Source organism: Oncorhynchus kisutch, linkage group LG18, assembly GCF_002021735.2.
Source record: "Oncorhynchus kisutch isolate 150728-3 linkage group LG18, Okis_V2, whole genome shotgun sequence".
Lineage (NCBI taxonomy): Eukaryota > Metazoa > Chordata > Actinopteri > Salmoniformes > Salmonidae > Oncorhynchus > Oncorhynchus kisutch.
Window position 1 is genome coordinate 48,620,720 of NC_034191.2, and position 24,973 is coordinate 48,645,692.

Here is a 24,973-nt window from a genome sequence, read left to right on the forward strand (position 1 = left end):
TCTGGAAGAGTCTGGCTGACTGGCGGATCCTGGCAGACTGAACGATCTGGCTGCTCCATACTGACTGGCGGCTCTGGCTGCTCCATGCTGACTGGCGGCTCTGGCTGCTCCATGTAGGCTGACAGCTCTGGCGGCTTCTTACAGACTGGCAGCTCTGGCGGCTCTGTGCAGAATGGCAGCTCCTTGCAGACTGGCAGCTCCTTACAGACTGACAGCTCCTTGCAAACTGACAGCTCCTTGCAGACTGGCAGCTCCGTGCAGACTGGCAGCTCCTTGCAGACTGGCAGCTCCTTGCAGACTGGCAGCTCAGGCTGCTTCATGCAGACTGACAGCTCTGGCTGCTCCATGCAGACTGGCAGCTCCTTGCAGACAGACAGCTCCGTGCAGACTGGCAGCTCCTTGCAGACTGGCAGCTCCTTGCAGACTGGCAGCTCCTTACAGACTGACAGATCCGTGCAGACTGGCAGCTCCTTGCAGACTGGCAGCTCCTTGCAGACTGGCAGCTCGGGCTGCTTCATGGAGACTGACAGATCTGGCTGCTCCATGCAGACTGACATCCCTGGCTGCTCCATGCAGACTGACATCTCTGGCTGCTCCATGCAGACTGACATCTCTGGCTGCTCCATGCAGACTGACATCTCTGGCTGCTCCATGCAGACTGACATCTCTGGCTGCTCCATGCAGACTGACAGCTCTGGCTGCTCCATGCAGACTGACAGCTCTGGCTGCTCCATGCAGACTGACAGCTCTGGCTGCTCCATGCAGACTGACAGCTCTGGCTGCTCCATGCAGACTGACAGCTCTGGCTGCTCCATGCAGGCTGGCAGCTCTGGCTGCTCCATGCAGGCTGGCAGTTCTGGCTACGCTGAACAGGCGGGAGACTCCGGCAGCGCAGGAGAGGAGAGAGGCTCTGGCTGCGCTGAACAGGCGGGAGACTCCAGCAGCGCTGTAGAGGAGAAAGGCTCTGGCAGCGCTGAACAGACGGGAGACTCCGGCAGCGCAGGAGAGGAGAAAGGCTCCGGCAGCGCTGGAGAGGCGAGGCGCACTGTAGGCCTGATGCGTGGTGCTGGTACTGGTGGTACTGAACCGAGAACACGCACATGAAGCCTGGTGCGGGGAGCTGCTACCGGAGGGCTGGAGTGTGGAGGTGGCACAGGATGGGCTAGACCGTGAAGGCGTACTGGAGATCTTGAGAGCAGTGCTGGCACAGGACGTGCAAGGCTACGGATGTGCACAGGAGGCCTGGTGCGTGAGGCTGGCACCAACTTCACCAGCCGACTAACACGCACCTCAGGACGAGTATGGAGCGCTAACCCAGGTGCCATCAAATCCCCGACACGTTCTGTCGGGCGAATTCCATGCAAAAAGCACCAACACAGCAACTCCCTCATTTCTCTCTCCTCCAATTTCCCCATTAACTCCTTCACAGTCTCTGCTTCGCTCACCTCCAACACCGGCTCTGGTTCTGGTCTCCTCCTTGGCTCCTCACGATAAACAGGGAGAGTTGGCTCAGGTCTGACTCCTGACTCTGCCACACTCTCCCTGAGCCCCCCCCCCAATAAATCTTTGGGGCTGATTCTCAGGCTTCCTTCCGAGTCGCCGTGCTGCCTCCTCATACCGGCGCCTCTCCACTTTCCCCGCCTCCAGTTCTTCTTTGGGGCGGCGATATTCTCCAGGCTGAGCCCAGGGTCCTTCTCCGTTTAGGATTTCCTCCCATGTCCAGAAATCCTTATAGCGCATCTCCTCTTTGGGCTGCTCCTGCCTTTTGACACGCTGCTTGGTCCGTTGGGTGTGGGTGATTCTGTTACGGTTTTCTAGGTGTGAAGGAGAGTCGGACCAAAATGCAGCGTGTAGATTGCGATCCGTGTTTAATGAACGAACGAAAAACACGAATCAATAACAAACACTACAAAACAAAGACCTTAACGAAAACCGAAACAGCCTATACTAGTGTAAACTAACACTGAGACAGGAACAACGACACATAGGACAATCACCCACGACAAACTCAAAGAATATGGCTGCCTAAATATGGTTCCCAATCAGAGACAACGATAAACACCTGCCTCTGATTGAGGACCACTCCAGACAGCCATAGACTTTGCTAGATAACCCCACTAGCTACAATCCCAATACATACACAAGACAAAACACACCATAATACAAAAACCCCATGCCACACCCTGGCCTGACCCAATACATGAAGAAAAACACAAAATACTTAGACCAGGGCGTGACAAAAGTTGATTTTCATCATTATTTCTCATTTTTCCCTACTCTATTTAACTCTGTATCTGTCCATGCGAAATGTCAACATCATAGATCAATCACTACAGTACTATGGTCAATAAAGATGTAATGCCAGGCATGGCTGCTTAGCCCACTCAAGTAGGAAAACTCCCTATGAAAATAGCAGGCTTCTCTCGCTCTTCAAAGTCCGTCCAGAAGGGAGGTTCAGACAGATGTGGAGGTGATACAGAATGTGTGTCACTGAACACAACAGACATGATTGGCCCTCTAGCTCTGCCTTTTGTCCTTCAGTGGTATGTACTACAGTGGAGTCTGGAACCCCGGTCAAGCCTGTTAGCCTTGGCAGTCCAGGGTTATCACAGCCTGTCCATGGTCCCGTCACGTGTTGTCAGACCGAGGAGGAGGCCGCGCGTAAAAGCCTCATGCAAAATGTATGTTCATGCGGCTTTTTCGGTGGGTGGTAAAATCAATATTGTGGACCTGATGCACAGAGATGACTGAGTGCTCTCTGACTGACAGTAAAAGCTGGGAGAGATTGAGGGGCTACATTTACTGCTCCCAAAATGGAGTGTAGTCGAGCTCCTCTAATAGTCTGCTCAACTTAAATTAGAATTTCATTGGGGATTATTTTGATAACAGTTTGGATTGTGGGGGGTGGGGTTAAAAAAATGATGCCATTAGAAAACAAAAGAGGAGGGAGGGAGAAATGAGAGCGCACAGCTTGTCCTTTAAAAAACATATTTCATTCTCAGCTTCCAGGCAGCTACATTATGGGGTTATTAAGCGTTGCCTCACTCGCCACTTCACTCACCCACTCCCCCAGATATCAAATGATTCTGAAAGAATGAAAAGACAATGTAGGGATGAGTAGGACATCATAGCCCCCTTTGTTGTACACTGCCTTCGCTTACATATGTGTTTGAAAGTGTGCCATAGACCCATAGTGAATATGGAGAGAGAAATGCGAGAATAGAAGGAGAGAAAGAATTCGGTGGGATGAAATAACCCCAAACAATGGGATTTGTTCTCCATTCTTCTGCCGACATCTTCCGTCTTTAATTATTCCCTTTGGTTGTCTGTGGGAGCGCGTAAGCACTTTTGCACAGCACAACATGCCCACCAGCACAACATTGTCAGCCCCAGTGATGTGGAGCCTTCTGAGTAACACAGAGCCTCTTGTGATTAGTAATGCTCTTTAATACAACACAACACAGCAGCGAATATGATTGGGGGGGAAAAACTGATTTCAAAATTCATAGGCAAAGATAGTGTCAGAAATGTACGAGAGATGTATAATGTCAGTCACGAGCACCACTAATTGTGAGTTTCATACCACATAAACCGAAATGATGGCAAAATGCAAACATCAAAAATGTATATTCCATTACACACGCAAACAATCCGTACATTATTTATTGCACAGCATTTGATATAACCTCAGCTGCTTCCTACAGGGATTCTTTGTGCCGTTTTAGTAGTTTCCTCCTGAATCGCATATGAGATATTTGCGGTCCAAGAACGATGTATGATGAATGAAGACCCTCGCCACTTATACACCTATCGTGCTCACTGACTAGCAACAGGTTCAGCAAAAGGCAGCAGCAGTAAGTGAAATTCCCTACCGGGACAATATATCATCAGAAGAAATGTATGCATGCACCTGAAGTCTTCCCTGGATGCAGACATGGTGCTTGAAGGGGGAAGAGGAACGGGTAGTGGAGAGGGCAGAGGGGTAGTGGAGAGGGCAGAGGGGTAGTGGAGAGGGCAGAGGGGTAGTGGAGAGGGCAAAGGGGTAGTGGAGAGGGCAAAGGGGTAGTGGAGAGGGCAGAGGGGTAGTGGAGAGGGCAAAGGGGTAGTGGAGAGGGCACAGGGGTAGTGGAGAGGGCAAAGGGGTAGTGGAGAGGGCAGAGGGGTAGTGGAGAGGGCAGAGGGGTAGTGGAGAGGGCAAAGGGGTAGTGGAGAGGGCAAAGGGGTAGTGGAGAGGGCAGAGTGGTAGTGGAGAGGGCAGAGGGGTAGTGGAGAGGGCAGAGGGGTAGTGGAGAGGGCAAAGGGGTAGTGGAGAGGGCAGAGGGGTAGTGGAGAGGGCAAAGGGGTAGTGGAGAGGGCAAAGGGGTAGTGGGGAGGGCAAAGGGGTAGTGGGGAGGGCAAAGGGGTAGTGGAGAGGGCAAAGGGGTAGTGGGGAGGGCAAAGGGGTAGTGGAGAGGGCAAAGGGGTAGTGGGGAGGGCAAAGGGGTAGTGGAGAGGGCAAAGGGGTAGTGGAGAGGGCAAAGAGGTAGTGGAGAGGGCAGAGGAGAAGAGGGGGTTGGGATGAGGAGGGGAAGAGGGGGATGGGAGGAGGAGGGGAAGAGGGGGTTGGGAGGAGGAGCAGGCAGAGGAGAAGATGGGGTTGGGAGGAGGATTAGGCAGAGGGGAAGGTGGGGTTGGGAGGAGGAGCAGGCAGAGGGGAAGATGGGGTTGGGAGGAGGAGCAGGAAGAGGGGGTTGGGAGGAGGATTAGGCAGGGGGGAAGAGGGGGTTGGGAGGAGGAGCAGGCAGAGGGGAAGAGGGGGTTGGGAGGAGGATTAGGCAGGGGGGAAGAGGGGGGTGGGAGGAGGAGCAGGCAGAGGGGAAAGCAGCAGATTGGTTGAATCATTTCTAATTTCATATGATGTGTCTTTTAACCATTTCCCTACAACTGGAAAATGAGAGTACCAGGGCTAATTTCACAGTGAGAGCTCATTGAACAAACCTCCATGGTCAGGGCAAAATGTGCTAGCCTACTTTGTCACTGTGAATTACAGTTATGTAATTCCATAAGGCTAGGAAGAGAGAAAGAGGGTGGAGAGGAGGAGAGTACAAGAGGAGAGGGGTGGGCGATGTGTTTGAACAAAGTCAGAAACCGTTGCTTTTCTCTCTACGCTCAGATCTAGTTAGTGATGCTCTCTTATGATCAGTGAGTAATGGATCTCCATCTGTGATGTGTCTGCGGTGAGCCCAGAGATGGCCCCCCAGGGACCCCAACACCACTCCCCAGAAATCATCTGACACTGATATAAGCCCCCCTGTCCCTGTCTCAGGCCTGAGACACCAAGCCTATTAATTAAGGCAATTAGGCCCCGGCCAGCAATTAGTAACCACAGATAGCTTTTAGCAGCCTAGTGGTCCAGGCTTCTCCTAATGGCCGTGGGGTTTGTTTCAACACCATATGCTGACAAATAACACCACAAGCTCTCTGGTTTCACAGACATGGAATTGGAGAGCCATGTTTAATAGTGACCTTAGTGTGATATGGCTGGGCTCGCTGGTGTTGTGACCCCCTGAGCTCTTACTGGAGTAGCACTTTGTTCTGTTGAGATGTTTCTGTTACTTTTGAAATGCCTGTGTTTAGTGTGTGCCTGTCTGACCTTTGTAGGGAAAGGACATGTTAAAGTGCACAGACTATTGATAAAAAGGTATAAATGTAGGTTGAGTGTAAGCATTATTGATTAGTAGATACGTCTTTATTGATTTTGTGTTATTATTAAAGAGACGTTCCATAACTTTGGCGACTATGTAATGTCTTTTCTAAACCTCCCTCTTTTGGGCTGGATATGTTGTTCCTACAGCACCAATTTGAGCACTGCCAGCTTGGCCTACTTGGGCCAGCCCCCTAGGAATTAGAGCTCCAGACAATGAGTTTTAGCCCCCCGCCATTTCAGTGACAGCTAGCAAGATGCACATTGACAAGTTTCACAGTGAAAGAAGAAGGCTGGCCCAGGCCTGCCCAGTATTTTACAATGAGGTTGCCGGGTGGGCCCAATGGCTCAGTGGCATAGCAGAGAGAGAGAGAGAGAGAGAGAGAGAGAGAGAGAGAGAGAGAGAGAGAGAGAGAGAGAGCGAGAGTGAGCAATGACATACTACATCTGCACATAATGACATAGTACGGAATTTTCGGGGACCCGTTTTGGCCCTTGAGCGCTACTTTCAGAACTACTGGCTAAAAAGTACACAAATGTCCTGGAAAGATTTTTACCGGAAAGGTGTATTGATAATGATGTTTTTGTATTGAACAAATATTGTATTCCAATAATAGCTACTCGTCCATTATGAAATAAATATATATTCCTTTGGAAAGTATTCAGCGCTGTTTCTGAAGACTATATACTTCAGCCGAATGTCAGTAAACTCGATTTTTAAGTATCCCTTGAGGAAAATTCAGTTTGAATAGCTTGGTAGAAATAAAAGTGTCAGAAGCCATTCAGCAAGTACTTTTTACTCCACATTTCTAAATCTCTAACGAACGAAGATGAATGTTCAAACAACCCAGTGGTAAAATACTACAGTGTCTCTGTATAGCCTTTGCTTCAGTAAAGGTGTGTGTTTGCAATTGGTGTTCTGAGTAGAACTGCCTGATTTTAAAAAATGGTCTGAATTCATACATTCAAAAACAGAGGACAGATCATGCAATAAGTCACATTACTGGAAAATGGGAAATAAAGGATACAACCACGCTCCCTTACACACTTCTACATTGGAGGCAATCTGAGATAACGCCATTTTCATTCCAAGTTCAGTCCCATAAAATTACCATTAACATTACAAGCCATGCAGAACACAGATAAATGTAAAATGTCACCCAATTCTGCCACGGCGGGATTTCCAGTTCCACAAAATTACCATCTCGGTCTGCTCTCTCCCACTGCACCTTGCCTAATATTTCGTTTTCAACATTTCATAAGTTCATTTTCCTCTCACTGACCATTTAAACCACAAATCAATTTTCATTTAAAATGCTTGACTACAGATTGTTCCTGAAAGCTTAGGAATCGTGCCGTGGCAATCTCTGGCAGACCTTTAATTAGTGAGGGCAGCAAGTCTTTTGGAAACCTTCTGGAGGTAAAATAAGTAAAGGGCTAATTCTGCATTATGCTTCCAACCGTCTTCTCGACTGCCTAGGCACTGAAGTAACTTGCTGGAAACATTGGAAGTATGGAAATGTCAAATGTTTTGAATTTGTATCTATTATTTTGACTATAATAATAATGATAATACCTTAAGGTTTAAAATACAAATTCTGTATCGAACAAGTACAAAAAACTTTCCTTTAACACCATCCCATTTTTCATTCCATATTTGACTGAGCATGGGACGACAGTGAGTCAGGCTGATAATGTAATGTATTGTTATAGTCCAGTAGTTGATCGAATGACAGCTGGCTGGGGTAAAGGGAATGTGTTCCAACTTTGTCATTTCATTTTTAATGCCGGTTGGCAAAGCTCAAGTCATTTCAGGCCTCCGTGCACCACTCCTCTGTCAGAAGAGAGCACTGTATTCTCCCCACACATGCCTTTATTGTCAGCCCAAATTACTGGGCGACAAACACGGCTACTATATCGTACAAAGCATGTGCAGAAATAAACATCACGCCCTACACAGTACAAGCACCTCAAGTGTATGTCTTGAGTCTATGTTTATGACATGATGTTAGCAGACTGTCTCCCGCAGTGCTCTCTCTGCCGCAGTTAGGGCAGATCCAGAACCTGCTGTAGTGAAGCACCCACAACCATGTCTGATTAGCATTGGCCTTTACTACACTGGCATCAAAGAGTCTCTCTCTCTCGCTCTCTCTCTTTCCTCTTTCTCTCTCGGCATGGGAAACATTTTTACTTTGCAAGTGAAAGAGATAATAAACAAAGGTGAAATAAAAAATGAACAGTTAACATTAGTTCCTAAATATATACACTACCGTTCAAAAGTTTGGGGTCACTTAGAAATGTTCTTGTTTTTGAAAGAAAAGCAAGTTTTTTGCCCATTAACATAACATCAAATTGTTCAGAAATACAGCGTAGACATTGTTAATGTTGTAAATGTCTATTGTAGCTGGAAACGGTAGATTTTTAATGTAATATCTACATAGGTGCCCATTATCAACAACCATCACTCCTGTGTTCCAATAGCACGCTGTGCAAGCTAATCCAAGTTTATAATTTTAAAAGGCTTATTGATCATTAGAAAACCCTTTTGCAATTATGTTAGCACAGGTGAAAACGGTTGTTCTGATTAAATAAGCAATAAAACGGGCCTTCTTTAGACTGTTTGAGTATCTGGAGCATCAGCATTTGTGGGTTCGTTTACAGGCTCAAAATGGCTAGAAACAAAGAACTTTCTTCTGAAACTCATCAGTCTATTCTTGTTCTGAGAAATGAAGGCTATACCATGTAAGAAATTGCCAGAAAAGATCTCGTACCACGCTATGTACTACTCCCTTCACAGGACAGAGCAAACTGGCCCTAACCAGAATATAAAGAGGAGTGGGAGGCCCCGGTGCACAACTGAGCAAGAGCAAGTACATTAGAGTGTCTAGTTTGAGAAACAGACGCCTCACAAGTTCTCAAATGGCAGCTTCATTAAATAGTACCCACAAAACACCAGTCTCAACGTCAAGAGTGAAGAGGTGACAGGGATGCTGGCCTTCTAGGCAGAGTTGCTAAAAAAAAGCCATATCTCAGACTGGCAAATACAAATAAAAGATCAAGATGGGCTAAAGAACACAGACACCGGACAGAGGAACTCTGTCTGTATTTCTGATCAATTTGATGTTGTTTGAATGGACAAAAATGTTGCTTATTCAAAAACAAGGAGATTTCTAAGTGACCCTGAACTTTTGAACAGTAGTCAAATCAAATCAAATCAAATTTATTTCATATAGCCCTTCGTACATCAGCTGATATCTCAAAGTGCTGTACAGAAACCCAGCCTAAAACCCCAAACAGCAAGCAATGCAGGTGTAGAAGCACGGTGGCTAGGAAAAACTCCCTAGAAAGGCCAATACCTAGGAAGAAACCTAGAGAGGAACCAGGCTATGTGGGGTGGCCAGTCCTCTTCTGGCTGTGCCGGGTGGAGATTATAACAGTGTATTAGTGTATTTAATTACACAAGGAAGTTAAGACCAAATTCTTATTTACAATGCTGGCCTACGCCCGCCAAACCCAGACGATGCTAGGCCAGTTGGGACTCCCAATCACACCAAGATGTGATTCAGCCTGGACTTGAACCAGGGACTGTAGTGTCACCTCTTTCACTGAGATGCAGTGCTTTAGACCGCTGCACCACTCAGGAGCCCTGAAGAACAAAGACAATTCAAATGTAATATTATGTCTATATACAGTGTTGTAATGATGTGCAAATAGTTAAAGTACAAAAGGAAAAATAAATAAACATAAATATAGGTTGTATTTACAATGGTGTTTGTTCTTCACTGGTTCCCTTTTCTTGTGGCAACAAGTCACAAATCATGCTGCTGTGGTATTTCACCACAAAAATAGGATTTGTTTTCTAATTCTTTGTGAATCTGTGTAATCTGAGGGAAATATGTGTCTCTAATATGGTCATACATCTGGCAGGAGGTTAGGAAGTGCAGCTCAGTTGCCACCTCATTTTGTGGGCAGTGTGCACATACACTAGCATGCCTTCTCTTGATAGCCAGGTCTGCCTTTGGCAGCCTTTCTCAATAGCAAGGCTATGCTCACTGAGTCTGTACATAGTCAAAGATTTCCTTAATTTTGTGTCAGTCACAGTGGTCATACATTCTGCCACTGTGTACTCTCTGTTTAGGGCCAAATAGAATTCTAGTTTGCTCAGTTTTTTTGTAAATTCTTCCCAATGTGTCAAGTAAATATATTTGTGTTTTCTCATGATTTGGTTGAGTCTAATTGTGGTACTGTCCTGGGGCTCTGTGGGGTCTGTTGGTGTTTGTGAACAGAGCCCAGAACCAGCTTGCTTAGGGGGCTCTTCTCCAGGTGCACATCTCTGTAGGTGATGGCTTTGTTATAGAAGGTTTGGGAATTGCTTCCTTTAAGGTGGTTTTAGAATTTAACGGCTAATTTCTGGATTTTGATCATTAGCGGGTATCGACCTAATTCTGCTCTACATGCTTTATTTGGTGTTTTACGTTGTACATAAAGGATATTGTTGTAGATTTCTCCATGCAGAGTCTCAGTTTGGTATTTGTCCCATTTTGTGAATTCTTGGTTGGTGAGCGGACCCCAGACCTCACAACCATAAAGGGCAATGGGATCTATAACTGATTCAAGTATTTTTGCCACATCCTAATTGGTATGTCGAATTTTATGTTATTTTTGATGGCATAGAAGGCCCTTCTTGACTTGTCTCTCAGATTGTTCACAGCTTTGTGGAAGTTACCTGTGGTGCCGAGGTATGTTCAGTTTGTGTGTGCTGTCGGGCAACGATGTCTAGATGGAATTTGTATTCGTGGTCCTGGCAACTGGACCTTTTTTGGAACACCACAATTTTTGTCTAACAGAGGTTTACTGTCAGGGCCCAGGTCTGACAGAATCTGTGCAGAAAGTTTAAGTACACTTAGGTTGGAGTCATTAAAACTCATTTTTCAACCATTCCACAAATTTCTTGTAAACAAACTACAGTTTTGGCAAGTTGGTTAGGACATCTACTTGTGCATGACACAAGTAATTTGTCCAACAATTGTTTACAGACAGATTATTTCACTTATAATTCACTGTATCACAATTTCAGTGGGTCAGAAGTTTATATACACTATGTTGACTGTGACTTTAAACAGCTTGGAAAATTACATAAAATTATGTCATGGCTTTAGAAGCTTCTGATAGGCTAATTCATTTGAGTCAAATGGAAGTGTACCTGTGGATGTATTTCAAGGCCTACCTTCATACTCAGTGCCTCTTCGCTTGATATCATGGGAAAATCAAAAGAAATCAGCCAAGACCTCAGAAAGAAAATTGTAGACCACCACAAGTCTGGTTCATCCTTGGGAGCAATTTCCAAACACCTGAAAGAACCACGTTCATCTGTACAAACAATAGTACGCAAGTATAAACACCATGGGACCACGCAGCCGTCACACCGCTCAGGAAGGAGACAAGTTTCTGTCTCCTAGAGATGAACGTACTTTGGTGTGAAAAGTACAATTCAATCCCAAAACAACATCAAAGGACTTTGTGACGATGCTGGAGGAAACAAAAGTATCTATATCCACAGTAAAACGAGTCCTATATCGACATAACCTGAAAGGCAGCTCAGCATGGCAGAAGCCACTGCTCCAAAACCGCCATAAAAAAAGCCAGACTGCGGTTTGCAACTGCACAAGGGGACAAAGATCGTACTTTTTGGAGAAATGTCCTCTGGTCTGATGAAACAAAAATAGAACTGTTTGGCCATAATGACCATCGTCACCAAACAAATCTGGTTTTACTCTTTTTGGCCATTTTCTGTCACAAGGGGATTTATGGCTGCTTTTGAGATTAAATCGTCAACCCTGTTACTTTACTTGGCTTTACTATAGTAGTTACAAGAATAAACAAGAGCAAACAAGAATTTGTTCTTAACTAACTTAGATAAATAAAGATTAAAAATGGGTTTCAGTCATGATTTTACAGCCAAGTAATTTAAACTCCTACGAGCAATACTCTTGGTTTGCAGCGGTGAGTCTACAACAAAAAATTACTTATGTAGAAAGTCAAATCATTTATTCATGGTTCCATGAAGGAGGAGAAAGGGGAGGCTTGCAAGATGAAGAACACCATCCCAACCGTGAAGCACGGGGGTGGCAGCATCAGGTTGTGGGGGTGCTTTGCTGCAGGAGAGACTGGTGCACTTCACAAAATAGATGGCATGATGAGGAAAGGAAAATAGTGAATATATTGAAGCAACATCTCAAGACATCAGTGAGGAAGTTAAAGCTTGGTCGCAAATGGGTCTTCCAAATGGACAATGACCCCCAGCATACTTCCAAATTTGTGGCAAAATGGCTTAAGGACAACAAAGTCAAGGTATTGGAGTGGCCATCACAAAGCCCTGACCTCAATCCTATAGAACATTTGTAGGCAGAACTGAAAAAGCGTGTGCGAGCAAGGAGGCCTACAAACCTGACTCAGTTACACCAGCTCTGTCAGGAGGAATGGGCCAAAATTCACCCAACTTATTGTGGGAAGCTTGTGGATGGCTACCTGGAAAGTTTGACCCAAGTTAAACAATTTAAAGGCAATGCTACCAAATACTAATTGAGTGTATGTACACTTCTGACCCACTGGGAATGTGATGAAAGAAATAAAAGCTGAAATAAATCATTCTCTCTACTATTATTCTGACATTTCACATTCTTAAAATAAAGTGGTGATCCTAACTGACCTATGACAGGGCATTTTTACTCTGATTAAATGTCAGGAATTGTGAAAAAAAACTGCATTTAAATGTATTTGGCTAAGGTGTATGGAAACTTCTGACTTCAACTGTAGGTGCTGCTGCAGGCCCTCCTTGGTTGGGGACAGAAGCACCAGATCATCAACAAACAGTATACATTTGACTTCAGATTCTAGTAGGGTGATGCCGGGTGCTCCCCCAACATCACTTTACATCAATTTGCATAGCAGACCCTCATGCCAAATTGAGTCGAAAGATTTGTTTTTTTAAATCAACTAAACGTAAGAAGTCTTTGCCTTTGTTTTGGTTTGTTTGTTTGTCAGTTAGGATGTGCAGGGTGAATATGTGGTAAAAAGACAATTTGACATTTGCTCAGTACATTGTTTTCGCTGTGTAAATGCACGAGTCTGCTGTTAATGATAGTGCAGAGGATTTTCCAAAAATTGTTGTTGATGCATATTATTGGGGTCAAATTTTACTCCACTTTTGTGGTTTGGGGTGATCAGTCCTTGGTTCCAAATATTGGGGAAGATACCAGAGCTGAGGATGATGTTAAAGAGTATACGTATAGCCAATTGGAATTTGTGGTCTGTTTATGTTATCATTTAATTTAGGATATCATCAACCCCACAGGCCTTTTTGGGTTGGAGGGTTTGTATTTTGTATTGTTGTTCATTCAATGTAATTGGAGAATCCAGTGGGTTCTGGTGGTCTTTAATAGTTGATTCTAAGATTTGTATTTGATCATATATATGTTTTTGCTTTTGGTTCTTTGTTATAGGGCCAAAAAGATTGGAGAAGTGGATTATCCACACATCTCCGTTTTGGATAGATCATTCTTCGTGTTGTTGTTTGTTTAGCGTTTTCCAATTTTCCCAGAAATGGTTAGTCTATAGATTCTTCAAATACATTGAGCTGATTTCTGAAGTGCTGTTCCTTCTTTTTCTGTGGTGTATTTCTGTATTGTCTTAGTGATTCACCATAGTGAAGGTGTAGGCTCAGGTTTTCTGGGTCTCTATGTTTTTGGTTGGACAAGTTTCTCAATTTCTTTCTTAGGTTTTTGTATTCTTCATGAAACAATTTGTCATTGTTAATTTTCTTAGGTTGTCTGCTTGACATGTTTAGATTTGATAGGGAAGCTGAGAGGTCAAATATACTGCTTAGGTTTTCTACTGCCAAGTTTACACCTTCACTATTACAGTGAAACATTTTGTCCTGGAAATTCTCTAGAAAGGTTTGAATTTGTTGTTGCCTAATTGTTTTTTGGTAGATTTCCACACTATTTTCCTTCTATCTATAGCATTTCTTAATATTATTCAGTTATTTTGGCTTTGATGCCTCATGATTGAGTATAGCTCTGTTCCAAGTAGAGTGTGATTTTGCTGTGATCTGATAGGGGTGTCAGTAGACTGACTGTGAACGCTCTAAGAGATTCTGGGTTGAGGTCAGTGATAAAGTAGTCTAGAGAGATGAGCTATAGGTGTACCTACCGTAGGAGTCCCCTCGAAGCCTACCATTGACTATGTACATACCCAGCGTCCGACAGAGCAGCAGGAGTTGTGACCCGCTTTTGTTGGTTATGTTGTCGTAGTTGTTTCTAGGGAGGCGTATGGGGATGGAATGTGACCTCCAGGTAGGCGTTTGTTCGCATGTGTGCTGAGGGTGTCAGGTTCTTGTCCAGTTCTGGCATTTAGGTCACCACAGACTAGTACATGTCCCCGGGCCTGTTGATCTCCCCCTCTAGGATGGATAAGCTGTCATCGTTAAAGTATGGGGATTCTATTGGGGGGATATAGGTAGCAAACGAGGACATTTTTTCTCTATTGGGATAATTTCCCAACAGAGACATGTCTTTGATTGCTACTGACACGGCTTCTCATGAGGCTTGCGCTAGGTGAGTGAGACACACAGGGTTTATCTATCTGGATCCCTGAGGGATGCTTCCTGTTTGGCCCTGTCCGGGGGTGTCCTCGGATGGGGCCACAGTGTCTCCTGACCCCTCCTGTCTCAGCCTCCAGTATTTATGCTGCAGTAGTTTATGTGTCGGGGGGCTGGGGTCAGTTTGTTATATCTGGAGTACTTCTCCTGTCCTATTCGGTGTCCTGTGTGAATCTAAGTGTGCGTTCTCTAATTCTCTCCTTCTCTCTTTCTTTCTCTCTCTCGGAGGACCTGAGCCCTAGGACCATGCCCCAGGACTACCTGACATGATGACTCCTTGCTGTCCCCAGTCCACCTGGCCATGCTGCTGTTCCAGTTTCAACTGACCTGAGCCCTAGGACCATGCCCCAGGACTACCTGACATGATGACTCCTTGCTGTCCCCAGTCTACCTGGCCATGCTGCTGCTCCAGTTTCAACTTCCACCTGACTGTGCTGCTGCTCTAGTTTCAACTGTTCTGCCTTATTATTATTCGACCATGCTGGTCATTTATGAACATTGAACATCTTGACCATGTTCTGTTATAATCTCCACCCGGCACAGCCAGAAGAGGACTGGCCACCCCACATAGCCTGGTTCCTCTCTAGGTTTCTTCCTAGGTATTGGCCTTTCTAGGGAGTTTTTCCTAGCCACCGTGCTTCTACACCTGCATTGCTTGCTGTTTGGGGTTTTAGGCTGGGTTTCTGTACAGCACTTTGAGATATCAGCTGATGTACGAAGGGCTATATAAATAAATTTGATTTGATTTGATTTGATTCCGTGTTTTCTCCTGGACGAATGCAGGGGAACAATGCTATCACCTGACCGTTAGAACTGGGGTCTCTGGTGCCATGCGCACCGTGGAGTTTGGGCTGAGAGCAAAGGCTACAGCCGTTTAACCAGAGTGACAATGCCACCATCTCCAAAACAAATAAGAGCGGGTGGAGGAGCTGGGATTTAGCAGGCCAATGTTTATGACCAGTAAACATAGGAGAACATGCCAGGTCATGGCAATTTCATAACACATAACAGGCCGCGTCAATACAGAGCGAGGGATGAAGGGTGTACGACATGTGACATATCTCAAAAAGTGAGTTTTGTTCATGCTGATGTTTTTCCGTAATTATTTGATCTCACTCGCTGTGTTACAATTCCACCGCAAATTGATAAACAAACGCTTTGAGATGACGTCAAATTCGGAGGTGAAATTGAATTGCACCTTTGCTTCCAAAAAAGAACACCTAGGTTTAAGTAGTACGTGTCAAGGAATAGGTGTGTGCCTGCTGAAGTGAATACGAGGGGGTTTGATTCGAACCTTTGGTACGCTGCTGTGGTACATTCTGATTGGTGAGTTATTTTCTTTTCCCGAACTGTCACATAAGCAGTTCGCTCCTTTACGTACCCAAGCTGCTTATTGAAGACAAAACAATAAACCAGTGGTAGCTGATATCAATGGCAGAGATGAGAGCCACGGCGCCATGTCTGCTGGGATTGCCTGGGATAAACCTGCCTCAGCCTGCTCTTTATCGCCAACAGCACCTCTCGCTCTCAATTATTTGGCTGCTGTCACAACAAATCAATCAAATTATCGCTCCAGGACAGTGTGTGCAGCTGCTCCTATGGCATTGCTAGTTGCATTAGCTTTGAAATGTATGAGGTCTACATTTTATCACGGTTATTTATTTAATGTCACTCTCTCCCTTGCAAGTCATCTTACAACAACGGCAAAGTTGAATCATTAAAGGAACGGCATGGATTACATACTGGTGGAAAACACTTCAAAATCAACAGGAGAAGGGAGAGGGGCTGGGATAGGTTCTATTGTATTGAGAACGGAATAGATAGGGGTGTTGATCTAGGGGAATTATGGGAGTAATAAAGCCTCAGAAGTCTCTCTGACATAAAAATACTCCATCTTGATGTACTCATCGCTAGGATTTTTTTTTACAAACACCAATCTGTTGTAGTTATTGTAAATATTCTTATTATTAGAATTTTTACTTGCCGCAAAGTGCACGCACGCACACACACACGCACACACACTGTATAACGCACTGTACAAATGAAGCTGAACGACATGTTTGAAATGCACCAACTGTGCCAATGGTGGAATGAAGTAAGGAAGGGCATAGACAGGTATTTCCTTTAAATGTTTCTGGGAGCTGTGGCGCTGTGGCGAGCTAACCTCTTAAAGGACCGGTGGCGTACACCCAACCGTCAGCTGAGTCGGAAAAGATGGAGTCTGACATTGACTAGCGAATGTACCCCCCAGGAGTCCACCCTTTGGCGCTGTAATGAGAGGAGTGATTTCCATAATTTGTATCATGTTAACACCCACTCACAACATGAGAACGCCACCGATTGCGTTTGAGCGTTTTCATCAAACCAGGGAGGAGACATGTCTTTGATTGCTACTGACACGGCTTCTCATGAGGCTAGCGCTAGGTGAGTGAGACACACAGGGTTTATCTATCTGGATCCCTGAGTGATGTTTTCGTGTTTCCTCTGGAAGAATGCAGGGGAACAATGCTATCACCTCACCGTTAGAACTAGGGTCTCTGGTGTCATGTGCACCATGGAGTTTGGGCTGAGAGCAAATATGAACGGGATACACTTATAAGAAAGGGGTTTGTTCAGTTGAATTGAGTCTGGAATTACTGTCGAGTGAGTCCTAGAGAAAATGCGCAGACATTCATTTCCCTCCACTGAGCATTACATTTCTGCTTCATTGATACTTTACAACGTACAATACAAGGAAGGAGGTCTTGCATGGCCAGTTACTTTAGGCCCTATGTGCAATAACGCTAGATTGAAAATACAATATAAATATTGTCAGGGTATTAATGTGAGTAATCTATCTTTCCTAGAATCTTATATTTAGTTACTTTTTGTGCAACTGTGTTTTGTTTTATTTACATATCTAATGACTTACAGTATACAACAGTAATATAGTAATGAAGTAACAACCAATTATGTTAATGAGCCAATTAATAAATAAATGCATCATCACATAATTGTACAAACAGCATGACCGTAACCTAGTTTGCAGCTAAAATAGTGTCCACTCTATCAAAAAATATACTTTTTCCCTCGTTTAGTTTCAATGGGAATTTGTTTGTACAGAATGCTTCCTGGCATAAATCATTCTGACAAGTAACAAGTTACACTGGGTGCTGCTGTGTTTACCGTTTCCGTGACAAGATGCAGCTGCTCCGTTTTATTTAAGCAACAGTTCCAACCTTACTGCACAACCCCATTACAATGATGGTTATTCATCACTCTGCCTCACTCTCACAACTCGCCAGCCTGTACACACATCTCTCTCTCTCTCTCTCTCTCTCTCTCTCTCTCTCTCTCTCTCTCTCTCTCTCTCTCTCTCTCTCTCTCTCTCTCTCTCTCTCTCTCTCTCTCTCTCTCTCTCTCTCTCTCTCTCTCTCTCTCTCTCTCTCTCTCTCTCTCTCTCTCTCTCTCTCTCTCTCTCTCTCTCTCTCTCTCTCTCTCTCTCTCTCTCTCTCTCTCTCTCTCTCTCTCTCTCTCTCTCTCTCTCTCTCTCTCTCTCTCTCTCTCTCTCTCTCTCTCTCTCTCTCTCTCTCTCTCTCTCAGTTGCCCATCTCTGCTCTAGAAGGATCTTAGACAAGGTAAAATCCAGGGGTGTTTAACAAGAGGTAAGATCAAAGATGCTTAGCGGGAATCTCTTGGTTCTCACATTTCCCTACTTATCTCATTTGTAAGAATGTTTTGCACCTTGCATAAAACTAAAGCAGATAGGGGCGAACAATCGGATTAAATAGCCAGTGAGTGTTGATAGAAAATGCATACTTTTTAGCACTATATTTGGGCTTCTGTTAAAGCCTATGAAAAGGTGGACTCCAAAAGTGGAATCCATCCTGGGTTTACTAGCTATAGTAGCTATACTAAACATGCACAGTGAAGAATCCCTCACCCTCCCAAAGACAAACAGCTATTAGCTGATCATTAGCCATGTCAGTAGATTTAAATAGAGTCAAAGGTCTTCCTGCAGTCTCATTACTGTAGGCTAACAGCTGTATGTGTCTGATCTGATGCTAATTAACCAGCAGAGCAGTGTTACACAGTGCAGTACAGCAGGGCTGTAAAACACACTTACTCCTGAGGTCGTGAAATGAGCTGGCTGCTGGCTCTGAGCTCAAAAGGGGCAATGACTGCATTAAACGTGTGATTAATCAGTGTTGATGGGGACTGGCGTGAGTAGCAAGGAGAAAGGGCGAGGGGCGAGGGCAGGGGCAGGCTGGGGCCGCCTTACAGAGGTGCTGTGCCAGCAGGCCTCATTTAGCAGGGCCCTGATGCGCTCAGACAGGGGAGAGTGGAGGAGCGGCGCGTGGCCAGAGGGCCCTGGACACAGTCAAGACATTTAGCTTCACTCCTGACTCGTGTCACTTTCTCTTCACGGAGGTCCCTTCACCGCGTCCCCCTCAGATAGGATGGGTGGAGGATGTGGGAACAGCCAGTCTGTCAGTGCTTCTGTACGCTTAAAATTAAACTGCCATGGAGGCATTTCATTGTTTAACTTTGTAACCAACGGATGATGAAGTATAGCAAGTGATTGAGGACCAAACCATCTGTTATAAAAGGATGATTGAGAGGTGTTGGTTTTGTGCCTTCAACATTATGACCAGGTGTTTGTCAGTCGGTTATTTCTTCCTCTGGCTTGTCCCACATACAGTGTGAGAAGTTGTTGAAATGTGAGACAGACAGACAGACAGCCTTTTGGGCCCCTTATCGCCCCTTGCTCCAGGATACATTGGAGGGGCCTCAGTGGCTAGATAGATGTGGGATTTATTAAAAGCTCGCCCCGTAGCGATGATGCACGTTGTTATTTATGCATGCTTGTGTCCATTAGGGCTTCTATCTTCCTTCACATTTCCTCACTCAATCCATCCGTCCATCCATTTCCTCACATGAGGGAAAAGGGAGGACTCCTTTCTCTGCACTTTGTGCTGCCCGGGCATTATTGTAATCTCCACCAAAAAACACACTGCTTTACATGCAGCCTGGCATCTTTTTACATTAGCGAGGCCCCTCTCCATGCAACATTCATGACTGATGGTTTCCCCATCCATCCCTCAATCTAATGGTATAAAAGAGACAATGTTTTAAACATGAAAATGGAAACCATTTACAACTATGATCAAAAGAAAACACTTGCGCACTAAAGTTTAAAAGGCGGGGATAAGAACAGCTATGGATGAGGAGAAAAAGAGAGGAAATAGAAGAGGGGAGAGTACAGTGCACTCTTATGGAGAGAAAAGAGGAGAGGGGAGAGTACAGTGCACTCTTATGGAGAGAAAAGAGGAGAGGGGAGAGTACAGTGCAGTCTTATGGAGAGAAAAGAGGAGAGGGGAGAGTACAGTGCTCTCTTATGGAGAGAAAAGAGGAGAGGGGAGAGTACAGTGCACTGTTATAGAGAGAAAATAGGAGAGGGGAGAGTACAGTGCACTGTTATAGAGAGAAAAGAGGAGAGGGAGAGTACAGTGCACTGTTATAGAGAGAAAAGAGGAGAGGGGAGAGTACAGTGCACTGTTATAGAGAGAAAAGAGGAGAGGGGAGAGTACAGTGCACTGTTATGGAGAGAAAAGAGGAGAGGGAGAGTACAGTGCACTGTTATAGAGAGAAAAGAGGAGAGGGAGAGTACAGTGCACTGTTATAGAGAGAAACGAGGAGAGGGAGAGTACAGCGCACTGTTATAGAGAGAAAAGAGGAGAGGGAGAGTACAGTGCACTGTTAGAGAGAAAAGAGGAGAGGGAGAGTACAGTGCACTCTAATGGAGAGAAAAGAGGAGAGAGGAGAGTACAGTGCACTGTTATAGAGAGAAAAAGGAGAGGGGAGAGTACAGTGCACTGTTATAGAGAGAAAAGAGGAGAGGGAGAGTACAGTGCACTGTTATAGAGAGAAAAGAGGAGAGGGGAGAGTACAGTGCACTGTTATAGAGAGAAAAGAGGAGAGGGGAGAGTACAGTGCACTATTATGGAGAGAAAAGAGGAGAGGGGAGAGTACAGTGCACTATTATGGAGAGAAAAGAGGAGAGAGGAGAGTACAGTGCACTCTTATGGAGAGAAAAGAAGAGAGGGGAGAGTACAATGCACTCTTACGGAAATAAAAGATAACTTCTGTTATTACATCAAATACATGCATTGTAGTAGTCTCCCACCCTGTCCTCTATAGGTTATCTGCTGAGGCAGCCCTCTTACCTTGCAGGTTCTGTAGGGGAAGCGTCATGATGCCCTGTGCGGCTGCTGCAGCCACCAGGCCCTGGATATTGGCGGTGGGCAGGGAAAGCACAAGACCCTGCTGGCCTCCCAGGTGGCCGCCCGTGTTGAAGGGGATGAGGATGGGCTGGTTCAGGCCTGGCGACCCCCCGGCCAGCTGCTGGGCCACCAGCAGAGACTGAAGAGAAAGACACTGGGTTACAAAAATATGTTGACATTAGTATGCATAGTAAAAACGCATAGTAAACGGTGATTCATGTATTAGCATGCATAGTAGAGAGAGGTTACGTTCGCATCACATTTCACCCATATGTTTATGAGTGCCTCGGGATAATGGAATGAACCATTCATACAAATACATGAAGATATTCCCATCAGATTCATCCGAGAGGAATCAACGGCCCATCTCACATGCAACCCACATTTCACTCAAGTGACAGAGGTGCTCTATAAATCAACGTGTTGAATGCTGTTGTTTTTTTTCTGCTGACATCTGTGCTTTGAAACATGCCACAGCCAGAGTGACAGTCGGAACGCAGTGCTGCTTGCTGGCGTGCGGGGAAAAGGAATCCAACTCCAACCTTTGAAAAAGAGCCGTGCATTTTCCTTTCAGACGGATGCAGAGTGGTTTATATTTCATCACAATGAACACACTTCTGGTACCCTAGAATCAGCCGTTGAATTGTTCCCCCAAGCTTTCATAAATATCAGCACTTTCCCCGTTTGGTGGGAGATACAGTACATCACTGACTTCATGTCAGCATTCACTAATATTAGTCAGAGTAGAATCGGTGCAGTCGTAGACACAGACGCTACGATATGTTATCTGAAGTATCGCTAGAAGACATTTGGCACAGTCGAGGAGCCGTTCAAATGTATTTTCACAGCGAGCAGCTCTGCAAATATACAGCCACAAACACATTTTGTAGCACAGTGCTCTGATCCCGGGTTTAATGAATGGTCTTGACACCAGATGTGGAAATGGTTGTAGCACCGGAATACAGAGCAGAGTTAGTCAGAGTTAGGACACCCAGATATGTATTACATTTGATATATCATCTATTAGTTCACCAGTTTGTCAGATACAGACTTGATTCTCATAGTGTCATCAGGGGGAGAAACAAGCGTTTTGCATCACGTAAAACGACATTCCCAAAATAGCTGCTATTGCCTCTACATACAGGGCATGGACATGGAGGAATGCATGGCTCCTTTGTGTCCGAGCCCAGCCTAACTGCTCTTGAACGTCTCAGCCCCTGTATGCCTGTAGTATGCCTGTAGTATGCCTGTAGTATGCCTGTAGTATGCCTGTAGTATACCTGTAGAGTATGCCTGTAGTATGCCTGTAGTATGCCTGTAGTATGCCTGTAGAGTATGCCTGTAGTATGCCTGTAGTATGCCTGTAGAGTATGCCTGTAGTATGCCTGTAGTATGCCTGTAGTATGCCTGTAGAGTATGCCTGTAGTATGCCTGTAGTATGCCTGTAGTATGCCTGTAGAGTATGCCTGTAGTATGCCTGTAGTATGCCTGTAGTATGCCTGTAGTATGCCTGTAGTATGCCTGTAGAGTATGCCTGTAGTATGCCTGTAGTATGCCTGTAGTATGCCTGTAGTATGCCTGTAGAGTATGTCTGTAGTATGCCTGTAGTATGCCTGTAGTATGCCTGTAGAGTATGCCTGTAGAGTATGCCTGTAGTATGCCTGTAGTATGCCTGTAGTATGCCTGTAGAGTATGCCTGTAGTATGCCTGTAGTATGCCTGTAGTATGCCTGTAGTATGCCTGTAGAGTATGCCTGTAGTATGCCTGTAGTATGCCTGGCTGCCCTGTGGCCTCGGTGGTGATCCTTCTCCGCTTGACACCTCCACACTAACCTGAGCTCACAAACCTTTAACGGCACTTGCCAGCTATCTGCTTCTGTTTTGCATGGGGCGCCTGTGGTGTAGGAGTGGAAGGCGGCGTGGAGGGGTCGACTGGTGTGAACATGGCACCATCCTCCCAGGCTTGGTGCTGCTGGGTGACAGCGGTGTCACTAAAATAACCCGGCGCCGTGCGGAGAGCGAGCACCAGTTTCGACATAATCCCAGTTTTAGGAATGTGATGTTGCATGGGTTTAAAGCCAAGGGGCTGGGTGAGATTGGAAGGTAAACACTAGCATTCAAAAAAAGTTACAAATCAAATTGGATTGTGGATTTGTTTGTCCCACAGCTTTGATCAAAGGAGACCAGGGACGAAGCTTGAAATGAATAGTCACTGGCATGGAGAGACCTTTCGTTCCAGCAACTGTGTCATGTGAACAAAACAGAGTATGTTTTATATAATACTCATTACCGTAGGTTTAAAATGCTGAACATTTTCAAAATTCACAACAATTATAGTTTGCTTTGAAACACTATAACAAATCATAACAGAAATGAGAGACACGGGTTGACTGCTGTGAACGCGTTCAAAATGACATTTTGTCATTCGCTTTAAATAAGGAATTAGTCATTTGAGTGATTAAAGAAAAACCATCAGGACATTAACAAAGGGGGCCCTTTCGTCAAGGCAAGTCACATGTTTAATCTCGCTTTTTAGCGTACATTTCACGTCGAATTGTGGTGGCATATAATCAAAGACAAGTCTTTGAACATTTGATCTTGAACATTTTGATCTTGAAATGAAATGAGATCCCTTCCCCTGACACTGAAGAGCGATACATGGAAGGGAATGATTTTTTTTTTTCTACAATTCTAAATACATCAAATGTACTTCTGATTTAATATTACAGCCACATGTCTGCCAGCTTCAGAGCACTTCAAGTAAATAAGACCCCTTGCTATTTGTCTTTAGGCTGTGTTTGTTGCTGTGCGACTCGTGGCTTTTGTGATGGGAAGAGAAGGATAGTTCCGAAATATATTCCATGTTTCCCTAACTTGCTTCTGTAAAACGTGCAAAGTGTGCGTACTAATTGAATCGGAAAAGCTAGCCCCTGACCGCCACCACAAAGTGAGCTTCAATTTCCAGAACATAAAAACAAAACTGTCCTTTTAAAATACCAGACCATTACTGTAAACAGCCCTGTCTGCTCCCTTTGGGTGTCAGTGTGAATAGTTCTGCATTATTTTCCTTTCTCCGTGTTTGTCTTGCCTGTCTCTCCAACGCAGGTCTAGTTTGGGATGGTGTGGTAGTGCCTTAGGCATGGCTGACAGCTGAGTGTTGAGGAGTGGGGTCGCCCAGGGAACAGGCACATGTTCTGGTCCAAACCTAAATAAGGTACCCTGCCTCTCTGCATGTGTTCTGGGTGGAGTTGGATGGGGTCTGGATGGGTCTGGGAAGAGCTTTAGACCTGGATGAGATACGCTGCCTCTCTGCCCAATAGGGGCCAGCAGGCTCTTCCATCTGACCGGAAGCCCAGCTCTGAGAAATTACCCATAACCACTGTGAGTGGGGAACAGGGGGAAAAGCGGATTCATGTTGGGTAAACTACCTTCGGATAATGCCTGTTCGCACAATATCCGGCTCCGAAGTGAGAATCTATCAAAACATATTGATCCCAAAATAGGAGAATTGGTTATGGCATGGGGAGCACCCTCTTTCTGAAAACTGTTAGCTTCACCGAGACTGTACTGACAGCATTAATATATTAGACAGACTGTTGGGGGAACAACCTTCTGAAACTTATAGGGACTGGCACAACTAGCTGCACTAAAGCATTTCTATTTTGTCTGATAACCTTGTTTACCATTCATGGATGAAACAGCTATCATGTCACTCATTATCAGAGTGGCTTTAATCAGTCTGGTTCTCTGTATTTCATTCTGTTGAGCTGAGTGAGGTAATTCAGCAGGGAACTCAGTGAATTAGTCTCTCACGTATCCTCTTTTGTTTACCCTGATGAGGATTGATTCAGTAGCGGAGCCCTTATTGAGTAACACTGAGTGATGTGTCCCAAATAGCAGCCTATTTCCTTTATCGAGCACTACTTTTGACCAGGGCCCATAGGGCTCAGGACAAAAGTACTGCGCTATACAGGGAATAGGGTGTAATTTAGCACGCAGCCACTGAGTGCTGGGAGAGTGGCCTCGTTAGGGGAAGGGAGGGAGGGAAGCCCTATGTCTGCCTGGCTGGCTAGCTGTTCACACTACTGGGTTCAGGGAGGTGACAGTGAGACAGGACTAATGAGATAGATATTCATTAAACAGGGCTGAGCCACCAGGCCATTAAATCCAATCACATAGGCTGACTGTCGTATTGTGCTATTTATTGGGATGCCTGGGGGCAGACGGTGCTTGTGTTGGCGTTGAAGGGGGCAGAGGAAATGTAAACAACTCACCATTTATTCAAAAAGGGTATATGTTCATTAAGGTCACATGTCGACTGATTACCTTTGCAGAGGATTTGAAATCCCTCTCAGATCATTTTCATGTT

At 45.1% G+C, this 24,973-nt stretch overlaps 1 protein-coding gene across 1 annotated transcript in view; it reads right to left on the bottom strand.

The window, feature by feature from the left end:
* The window catches only part of LOC116354711 (POU domain, class 6, transcription factor 2-like), a 126,043-nt gene that overhangs the window by 74,122 nt on the left and 26,948 nt on the right, over positions 1–24,973 (bottom strand). Inside the window, exon 3 of the mRNA XM_031795289.1 lies at positions 20,549–20,744. Within this exon, the coding sequence (XP_031651149.1) occupies positions 20,549–20,744 (196 nt within the window). The remainder of the gene's footprint in view (positions 1–20,548; positions 20,745–24,973) is intronic.